The sequence below is a fragment of the Arachis ipaensis genome, chromosome B10 (genome assembly GCF_000816755.2).
Source record: "Arachis ipaensis cultivar K30076 chromosome B10, Araip1.1, whole genome shotgun sequence".
In the NCBI taxonomy this organism is placed as follows: domain Eukaryota; kingdom Viridiplantae; phylum Streptophyta; class Magnoliopsida; order Fabales; family Fabaceae; genus Arachis; species Arachis ipaensis.
The window spans coordinates 16,208,939-16,219,832 of NC_029794.2; the positions used below are offsets into that span (position 1 = coordinate 16,208,939).

A 10,894-nucleotide genomic window follows, 5' to 3' on the forward strand; every position below is an offset into this window, starting at 1 on the left:
TTTAAATCTCATCTCTCATTAAAAAAATATCATTTCAATATATAAGAGAAAAATAAGCACAAATAATATCTCTACGCTATATGCTAAATTGTTAATATCTCCCAAAAGATTAAAAGGAATGTCTCTTCACTTTTACTTTTTGTTTTCTCTTTATCTTTACATTATTTGGAACAAATTTCTTTTAACGTGAAGTTGTTACGCCAATTAGAAAAATGATAAGAGAATAAATTAATTTTATAATTAAGTTTAATTAAATCTTTTATTATGTTTTTTATTTTTTAATTAAAAATTTTAATTATTAATTCTTAAACTATTAAACCATCTTGGTTGAATTTAATTATCAAAATGATTAAGATTCTAGTTTTTTCCAAAGTTTAGCAAATTACTTTTTATGATTCTAACTGTTGTTTTTTATTTAACCATATTAGACGTATATTAAAATTAGCTACCAAAATTAATTAATATTAATATAAAATATATATTAAAATATAAAATATATAATAAAAATAAATTAAACTATATATAGTTACATATATTATTTATACATAAATAATAACTAATTTTGTTGATTAATTTTAATACGATAGTATATTAATTAGCAGGTAATTATAGTGTAAAATGTTTTAATGACATTAATAGTCAGTGATTTGTTGAAAGTAGAATATGTAAGTAATAATAATATAATATTGTACCATTTTAAAAATGACACATGTTAACTCATACATTTGTGACTCATTAATAATTGCATTTGCAGTTCCATCCACGTCCCACGATAGTTTCTTCAGTGTGAGATTACCAACCTAATGGAATTATATTATCAAAAAGATCTTTCAATAAAACAAAGGGATGTGATCTATATAACTTTTCTTTCTCTAATACATTATTTTGCGTGGGTCACCAAAAATGAGTCTCAGTATGTAAGTATGGAACTACTGCTTTTACTTTTGCTTTTGGATGCATAAAGATGGAGAAGAACAAAGAAGCATCTCATTTCATCATTAATGATAAGGACAGTGTTGAGGAATGACCAGATTCTCGGTACCATCTAGAAACTCATCCTGACTCTTATATTATTCAAAAGGACAGTGTTTTCTCGACAAAAATCTGGCCCTTGGGCAAAATTCGTTCCCCTTGGCCCAATCACCCAAGACCTCCCGGTCCATCAATCATACTGTGATACGAAATCGTATCTTCTTATTAGGGGTGTGTATGGCCCGGCCCGGTCCGAAGACCTGGCTCGATTTCGAACATTTTAGAGACTATTTTGGTGTGATTTCATCGGGTCTAGTGTCGGGTAAGGGTCTCAAAAATAGACCCGGTCATTATTTCGGGTCACCCGAAGTCGGCCCAGTGGCCCGGTCATCATACACAATTAATATTTTGTGTTATTAGTGATGGATGATGGCTATTCTTATGTAGAATTTAAGTATTGTAAACCTTAATATTTTGTGTTATTAGTTATTATAAAACTATAAGTTAATGTTTTATGTTTTAAATGCATAAGATTTTAGACTAATGCATAATATTGTGTTATTTATATTGATTTAAATATTTGGTGTTATTAGACAATATTAGTATTGCTTATGGTTATGCTTTAATTTTAGAGAGAGTTGGTTCTTATTATATTTTTCTAAGTGAATTTTACCATGTTAAATAATGGTTGGTGTCTTATAAATTTGGATATTTTCACATGCTAGCTTATAAGAAGGTATCAAGGTAATGTAATTTTAACGGCCCGGTTTTTACCCGGTATAATCGTGGCCCGAAAGTGTATAGGTTTCATCGGGTCTAGGGCCGGATTCGGGTCTAATAAATAGGCCCGGTATATATTTCGGGTCGGGTCTGGGTCACATCAAATCCGGTTTTACCCGGCCCATGCACACCCCTACTTCTTATACAAGGATGATTTTGAAGTCTCAAAGTAATCCATAGAAGGGGAGTTTCGGACTCTCTCATGTATGCCAGACCAATAGGGGTGTTTATGGATCGGATCCGATTCGCATATCCGCGGTGTTTATCCGAATCCGATCCAAAAATTGCGGATATGGATTCGATCTGCAAAGCTTTCGGATCGGATCGGATCATATCCGCACACTAATCGGATTGGATTGCGGATTTTGTGTTAGTATCCGTATATCCGCGTATCCGCAAAAAATAAAGAAATAAATAAGTAAATATTCTTTTTATGTTTTATTTCAACTAATAATTATTATATATGTTGTATTATTTTAATTTATTATTTAAGAAAAGTATATTTAATATTATTTTAAGAGTAAATATATTTAAAAGAATAGAAAAAATGAATTTTATTGATATATTTTTAATAAAATAAGCTCTTAGAAATATTTTTCACCCAAAGTCACACTATGCAAAATTGACACATTGTTACCAGTCACTGCAGTTTCACCAACCACTAATCCAGTTGCATGATCAAGCAGAATCCCACTTCCAATCTTAGCACCGGGATGAATATCAACTGCGAAACCTCGGAAACTCGGTTCTGGATCATAACTACCAAGACTTTTCTTCCTTGAAGCCATAGCTTATGAGCAACTCTATGGCATGCTAAGAAGCCTTTGAAGTTCAAGAAGCAATGCACATGGCTTATGCAAGCAGGGTCTTTTTCCTTAACTGCTTTGAGATCATCCTTCACAGAATCCATGATTTCTTGGTCAGATTTCAAGATCCCAACAAAAAGATCAAAGAGTGTGTTACTTGGAAGGCTTGCACTGCTTAATCTGTTAGCAAGGTGATTGGCCAAAGCAGATTCCAATGAATCATGAGACAGAATTGAGGATTGGTATTCAGAATAGGTTCCTCAGTTACATCAAGTTCAGCCTCTTCCTTCATCTTCGGCCATAGATCCACAGCTTCATTTTCTTGAACTTCCTCAAGAAAAGTACGGGTAGTCTGAAGAGTTTTCACCTGGTACTTGCAAACACCATCAGTGAAATTGTTTCTGAAGATTTTTGACCCCTTGAATTATTTTTGGTCAACTTTGAACTTGAAGCATCAATTGAAGCAGAAGACTTAGAAGGCAAGGTTTTAGGTGAAGGAAGAGGAGTGAGAGGAGAAAAAGGGGTGTGGCAAGTTAAGAACTTTGGATTGAGAAGAAAGAGAAGAGAGAATTGGGTTAGTGTTGGGTTGACAAAGGTCAGAAAGGTTTTATTAATTACCAAATTTGATGCTTTATGTTGTATATACTTTTTATATAAGGTCAGAAAGGTCTAGGGCCTACAAAATCATATAATAATTTTGTTTGCACAATCTTTGAATTAGAGAGCAAGCTTATCTTGTTCTTGACCGGAACATCAATATAAACCAACTAAAAAAAAAAAAAGCAGCAGCAATAATTGTGGTCAAGCAACATAAAGAAGAAGTAGCTACAAACTTGTATATGTTTTAATTTTCGCCCTCTTTTTTATTCGTAAACTCATAATTATATTAACTTCTTTTAAACACTATCATGTTATTTTATTCATTTACTAAAGGTTAGTGAAGAATCGCAAAAAAATTAAAAGTATGTGTTTTGCAATTCTTAACTTTTCTGTAATGAAATCTCACCGATGAATTCATCATCTTTAGACCAGTCTACATAACGAAAGAAATATACTTGCTTGTTTTCATCAATTTTACCTGTTTAGAGTATTATTATATATGACTATAACTTCAGTTAACGATACGTATCAATTTACAAACAATTATATACGAAATGATTAAAAAACATGTTCCATGTAAAGTCAAAATTCATATTAATGTACCTCTTTTTTATAAAGATTATTTTAACCAAAATATTATTGTAATTCATTCTACAAGCATTACAATTTGAAATGTTTAAATGTTACAACTCTGTGGACTAAGTCTATAGGGTTGAAATAAATAACGATATAAATAAATAGATATAGGTAAATACAGGCTTTACTAACTTGAAAAAGTAAAATATTCTAGGATTCCTTCATTATAAATTACACTTGATTTGCATGCGGATCAATCACATTACATACATAGAATAAAAATTCACACCTTACATGCCGTAAAATGTCGATAGCTCAGAGCTTGACCTCTACATCCACACCAGCAGGAAGATCAAGCTGCATCAGAGAATCTATTGTTTGTGCTGTAGGATACAAAATATCAATGAGACGCTGATGTGTTCTGATCTCAAAATGGAATCGAGCATCCTTATGTACATGTGGCGATTTAAGAACACAATAAATTCTCTTCTTAGTTGGCAATGGTACAGGACCCATGGTTTTTGCATTGGTATTCCTTGCTGCATCTAGTATCTGCTTGCAAGAATCCTCTATCAAGGGCACCCAGTAAGACCTAAGTTTGATTCTAATCTTCTGCTTAGGCGCCATCTGAAAATGGAGGGAAAATTTCAGATAAACTGAAATTGATAAGGAATTAAGGAAAATAGTTACGAATCGGGAACAAGATATAACAGAGTTGATGAATATACTGTATCCGGATCACCACCAATGCTAATTGAGGAAGTGGTACGAGTGTCTGAATCTCCAACCTTAAAAAACAACACAACAAAATCAACAAAACCACCAAATTGATTCAGGAGAAGTATGAATGGATATCATTCATTCATAGCTAGGCGGGATATCATTTTCTTTTTTTCACAGAATATGATTTCTTATTAACACTCTTGGAAATTCAGTTCCAAAAACTGTGAATTTACAAAGACCAAATAACATTGTTTGATTCATGTATACAACTCAATCTAGTGGGAAAGGATTATATTTATAAATCACTATTAGTACTTACAAGTTCATTGTACATTCCAATCTTAAACCCTCAACAGAAACTTGCCCTTGATAAGTGTGTCTCTTAGCTTGAACTATAAAATTTTAACCTAAACATTTGCATAGTTATCCTTTCCTAGAACATTATATCCACCTAATGGTAGAAAATTTCTTTCTAGGCTCCTTGTCCTAATCCATAATTGAATCCACAAAACTAAAGGAAAATCATAGAGCTAAGTTCATTCATTCGCTAAATTCATTCATTCAATGTTGAATTCAATCTCATTCTAGTGACCAAGCACTCTGAGAAACAAATCAAACAACATACATAGATATTTACTATATTACATTGCACAATTTCCAATTATCATTTTCACCATCCAGAAAACTCAAGTTATCCGAATTCGAATGAACAAAAAATGAAGAAATGCGATATGCACAGACCTGAAAGGTGGTGGCCTCAGATTCATCACCAAGGGTTTCTGGAGGTACGTCTAGCGGTTCCTCCGAATCCAAAACTTCAGGCGCGGCATAAACCCTAGTTGATGAGTGAAGCAGCTTAGGGGTTCTGAGCTTGAAGGTGTTACCAGATTGAAAGCACAAAGCCGAAAACTTTAGGTTGGAAGAGAGCGAGGAGGAAGAGGTAGAGAGAGAAAGAGGAGGAAGTAGTGCCGCAGAGAGAGAAGAAACCATCGCCATCGAAGAAGCTCTGAGGTGAAGAAGCTCACTCTACACCAAGTTTGCCAGAACCGGACCAGTCAATAAACCGATAAAATCACTGGTTCAACGGCTCACTGATTCGGAATTCAACCGATTTAATTAAATATCAGTATATCACAGCGTTTACAAAAAAAAAAATTAACTCAGCTTACAAACTTTCATCACAGTGCTTACAAAACTACTCAGCAAACCAAATTAACTCAGCAAACAAAAAATTTATGAATAGAATTAAGTCAATTAACTCAGCAACAGAATTATCACAGTGCTTATGAACAAATATGAACAAAATTATGAATAAAATTATGAGCAGCAAACAGAAATTTTATGAACAAAATTAACAAACTACACCGCATTTAATATTGTCATTGTTTATGAACAAATATGAGCAAAATTATGAACAGCAAACAGAAATTTTATGAACAAAATTCACAAACTACACAGCATTCAATATTATTAGTGCTTATGAACAGGTATGAATAAAAAAATGAACAAAATTATGAACAGCAAAATGACTGTGTTTAACAAACTACACAGCATTCAATATTCTCAATATTCAATGTTCTCAATTTATCACAGTACTCACCGGCTGCGAGGAGGAAGGGCAGTGACAGAAACACAACGGCGACACACACACAGAGAGAGAGAGAGAGAGAGAGAGAGCTCGAACAGAGGAGACGGCCAACGAGCTTCCAAACGACGGCGACGGCTGCGGTGGCTGTGTGAGTAGGTGTGGCTGCGTTGGTTTACCTCTTTATCCATTTATTTTCTAAATTATTATTTAGAAAAATATATTGGGCCTAATTACTGTTCGAGTCCCATAACTCATAAGTGTTCAACTTCATATGGATCATTGTTGAAGATACGGCCCAATATATTGACCCAAAAAGGTACGGCTCAATTTTAATTTTTTTTACGTTCTATTTATTTCGGCAATAACAATTTTATTTTTTAGCAATTACACTTGGCTTCTTTTAATCAAATTTTTTGAAAAAACTGACTGTGTAAAATTATTCATATTAAATTACATATTTTCTTGGGTAAAAAACCTTAATAAGCCAAGTCAAGAATCATGTAACGTAAATACGCCAAAACGAAAATTGTTTCAGCAATAAGCCAAATCATATTTTTATATAATTCGAACCATGCTGGTTCGAATTCCATTTCTACATAATTCGAACCAGTTTGGTTCGAATTATACACAAACACATGCATACACGTAATTCGAACCAGCTCGGTTCGAATTACACACAAACACACGCACACACATAATTCGAACCAACTTGGTTCGAATTACACACAAACACACGCACACACTAATTCAAACCAACTTGGTTCGAATTACACACAAATTTTTTAACAGCATAATTCGAATTATACCATAAATTATTGTGTGCGTAATTCGAACCAAGCTGGTTCGAATTATGTGTGTGCTTGTGTTTGTGTGTAATTCGAACCAAGCTGGTTCGAATTATGTGTGTGCTTGTGTTTGTGTGTAATTCGAACCAAGCTGGTTCGAATTATGTGTGTGCGTGTGTTTGTGTGTAATTCGAACCAAGCTGATTCGAATTATTAATGATTCGAGTTCGAACCACATTGGTTCGAATTATATAAATATATGGTTTGGCTCATTGCTGAAACAAATTTCACTTTAGCTTATTTAGGTAATTTGCAACTTCTCTTGGCTTATTCTAATTTTTTGCCCTATTTTCTTGTTGTATCCCCAACTTTGTCACTTCACACCAACGCATGGTGTTTCACTGATTTGGTATTTTTTTTGTCACTTAAATATAATGTAAGGATAGGTTTACCAAGCAATATTTAAACTTCTAAAATGTTGCAGCCGAGGCTTTGAGCTAGTGGTAGAATCTGCTATCTCATAAAGAGCTGTACAAGAGTTCGAACCTTGACTAAGTTCAGGAGGTCATAGAACCAATGATAGTAGTGGTGTGTGTAAGTGTGTATGAGTATATAATATAAAAGACCAACAAAATTTTTTTTTTAAATGTCGTTTCGAATATATAAATACATACATGTCAATTTTTATGGGTATAAATAGTCATTTAGTCAAAAAAAAATTTGGCCTAACCGAAAACAATCACATCAGCGCAACTTTTGGTATATGGAATTAAGAAAAGGTAAATACTTACATTAATTGCAGAAATTATTTTTAATATGGAGATGAAAATGATGTTTTGGTTGAAGATGGGATATTTGAAGTGTATTACAGTATTATGAATGTATAAAAAAGGTGACATGCACCTTATGTGTTGCCAGGATGATGACACGTGTCCAACACGCACTCTACATATTGTCAGAATATTGCCTACGTGTTGACCTTTTATCTACAAAATCTACCTACCTGTAATTATACCAAATAATTACATTTTTAACAAAAACACCAATATTTTTTTTATATATAAAAAAATTAGTCACATTAATTCTTATTTATTGTCAAATAGATCATATGTGTTAATGAGGTGGCAGTTGAAAAATATGAACCTCAAGCAATTTTTACTCTCTTTTTTCTCTTTAATTTCTTTTATCGATATAAATCATACTATGATACATTTAAAAGTAAAGTAAGATAAGCTTAAATTGTGAACCTTTATATATAAAAATGAAAAATAAGAATTCATATATCAAAACATAAATCACATTGTTAAATATGATTTTTTCTTCCTATATATCATTTACGTAGGAGCCAATTGAAACTATATAGCTCAATTGATGTAGATTTTTTAAAAATTTAATTTTGATGCTGTCAGTGTAAAGTAGTTTTACACGTGTATCTAATTATGTAATGTTATATTTATATTGACTGTGTAAATAATCATCTAAAAAAATAGATGTAATTACAGACGGCGTAATATATTTTACATTGTCAATATTTCAAAATTAAATTCATTTTTTAAATATTAAATTTATGTGTTATATCTTTAGAAAAATATTTTTAGTGAGAAAATAAAAATCTAGCTAATATCAATTTAATTACAATGCAAATACATTATGTACAAGATGTCTCTGGTACGGGTTGAGAGATAGATCGAGAACTTGCGGGTTGAGGCAGATGTCGGATCACTTGACTGGAGCAATGGGGGGATGTACCTGCAAAGACACTCCGACGCTCAAGTCAGAATGGATCTAAGAGGTATAAGGTGTGAGGAATGAATGAATACCTGGAGGGACTTGGGTCCTCCTTTTATAGGTGTTGGTGAGCATCTTATCTTATCTTATCTTATCTGGCTAAGATAAGGGAGATGTTTGAATTCGAAAGTCGGTTAGGAGCTCTAGAGGGCCGGTTTCGGGCCTTCCGGAAGATGGAGACGGGTCGGACCCGAGGAACCGGGTTCGGTTTTAGTCGTGGGTCCGAGATCCGTAGGCCGGATCCGTAACAGTTGCCCCCGCAGTGGGAAAGCGAGCAAGGTCGGTCTGTCGCTGGGAGGTGTGGTATTTGACTGCGGGCTGGGTCTTTAGTTTTTCTTGGGTGTTCGTTTGATTCTCCGTCGTGAGATCGGTGTCTCGGCCTCGACTTTTGCTGGAAGGTTCGTCTGACCGTTTTGGTTTGACGTGACTCTTCCGAGCCTACTGCGTCTGTTGCGTTCTTCGAGGCGTGCTTTATTAGCTTCTATTTTCGAGGGAGGTGTTTAATGCGAGGGAGCATTTTCCTCTTTTGCCCCTACGAGCCTTACCTTGTTTTAGGGTTATTTGTGTATTTTCGCCCCCCTCCTTTTGTAACCGTTTTGGCCTTCCAATTCCCTCGTTTGTTTTATTTTTTCTTTTTTCGTTCTTTCTTGAAGAAATCTTCTCCTCTTTCTGTGTTACTGCTCTCTGGTGCTTTTTTGCTGCTTCTGCTTCTCAAGCTTCCCCAGGATCTTTTTCTCCGTTTCCAGGTTGGTGTGCTTCTTTTCTTCTTTTTTGTTTTGTGCTATGCCTATTTTGTATTTGCCATGCGTTGTACTTTGTTATTTTATTGCTGCATTGTGTTTTCTGCGGTGGTATTTTAAGTTTTGGAGGGGGGCTGAGTGTGGTTGTGTTTGGTTAGTAGTGGCGGTGCACCACCGTGTTGGTTTTGGCAGTAGCGGTAGGTTTCTGTTCTTGCTTCTGCGTAGGGTTGGTAGGCTGATGGTGGTGCTCCTCCCTGTTTTAGGTATGCATCGGCGGAGAAATGAGGGTGTCGGCGCTCCCGTAGCTCCCTCCAGGGGCGTCCCCGCTCGCTACACTTGGGTGACTAGCGATGTGTGGGGCGTTCCGTCACGGATGACGGAGGCCGATCTTCAACGCCTCCGTGATCAGGGGGCGATTTGTGGTGGCGGTGAGATGGAGCGGCAGTACGAGCTTGCCCTTCCAGATGCCGACGAGCGTGTCTGTTATTTAAATCTTCATTCGCCCACTGTTCCGGACTGGATGTGGGTTTACGAGTCGATGTTCACACGGCTCGGCGTGCGGTTTCCTTTCTCGCCGTTTGTTCAGGATTTGCTGAGTCGGTGTTCCGTGGCGCCATCTCAGCTTCATCCGAATAGTTGGGCTGCCGTGCGGTCTTTTGAATTGGTGTGCCGGTATCTCGATCTTCCAGCTTCTGTTCCTGTTTTTCTTTTTCTCTTCCTATGCACTCTCCCGACTAAAGAAGGGAAGCATAAGAAAGGATATATGTCATTCCGTGCTCAGCCTCATCGCCGAATTTTTGGGTTGTTTGAGGATTCCTTTCACGATTTCAAGAGGGAGTACTTTAAGGTGCGCCCCGTCCATGGGCATCATCCGTTTTGGCTGATGCCAGAGGACGAGCGCCGGTTTTCGACGTATTAGAACTTCCGTGCCGGCCCGTCGGTTTTGACTAAGGTCACCTATGACGGTTTATCTCGGGAGGATAAGGACGTTGCCAGTGTTTTGTGGCATTTGTTTGGCGAGCGTCCGTTAAATCCTCGAGATGTCATGGGGGATCCCGAGGCTTGTCGGACGTATATCGGTGTGTGCCTTGTCCCTTTCTTGGTTTTTTATGTTTTGTTTTCCCGACTTTGTAACTTGATTTTTCTTTGGTTTCTTTCAGTTGAGATGGCTGGTGGTCTGACTTCTTTGGTAAGGTTGAAGGCAGCGATGGGTCGGGAGGAAGGGTCTTCGTCTCCCTCTACCCTTGTCTCCAATCCTGCCGTGGATTCTCAGCCGGTTTCTCAGGAGGTGGTCTCTTCGGGGGTGCAGGCTAGTGTTTAGGCTTCGCCTGGTCCCGCGAACTCACTTGAAGTCGTCGTGGTCACGGCTGCCGAGGCTTCTCGGAAGAGGAAGAGGCCCGAGGAGCCTAGCAGTGAGACTTTTGAGGAGGAGGGGGCTTTGCCCAGTGTAATGGATCGGCGTTTTGATGCTTCTGGGTTTATTGATCAGCACTTGATGCCTAGGACGGAGCCGTTTTTCGATGATTGTGATGTTTC

At 36.4% G+C, this 10,894-nt stretch overlaps 1 protein-coding gene and 1 pseudogene across 3 annotated transcripts; both read right to left on the minus strand.

The window, feature by feature from the left end:
- On the minus strand, positions 2,337–2,982 carry LOC107620237 (annotated as a pseudogene).
- Positions 3,866–6,238, minus strand: LOC107622725 (30S ribosomal protein S10, chloroplastic). Of its 3 annotated transcripts, none has more exons than XM_016324733.2 (4): positions 6,058–6,238; positions 5,199–5,548; positions 4,463–4,522; positions 3,866–4,361 (listed from the first exon to the last, which is right to left on the minus strand). In XM_016324733.2, the coding sequence occupies exons 2-4, from the start codon at positions 5,451–5,453 to the stop codon at positions 4,050–4,052; spliced, it is 627 nt and encodes a 208-aa protein (XP_016180219.1). In that variant the 5' UTR covers positions 5,454–5,548; positions 6,058–6,238; the 3' UTR covers positions 3,866–4,049. The 3 variants fall into 3 exon arrangements, with proteins under 3 accessions (XP_016180219.1, XP_020968878.1, XP_016180220.1); XM_021113219.1 differs by having other exon boundaries at positions 5,199–5,557; positions 6,058–6,230; XM_016324734.2 differs by having other exon boundaries at positions 5,199–5,483; positions 6,058–6,228.

Bases quoted from the DNA above. Each gene is read 5' to 3' on its own strand.
- LOC107622725 (XM_016324733.2), bottom strand. From the start codon at position 5,453: ATGGCGATGGTTTCTTCTCTCTCTGCGGCACTACTTCCTCCTCTTTCT. The intron at 4,523-5,198 runs GTCTGTGCATAT...TTGTTTTTTAAG, and splicing joins CTGAGGCCACCACCTTTCAG to GTTGGAGATTCAGACACTCG. The intron at 4,362-4,462 runs GTATATTCATCA...CTCCATTTTCAG, and splicing joins TTGGTGGTGATCCGGATACA to ATGGCGCCTAAGCAGAAGAT.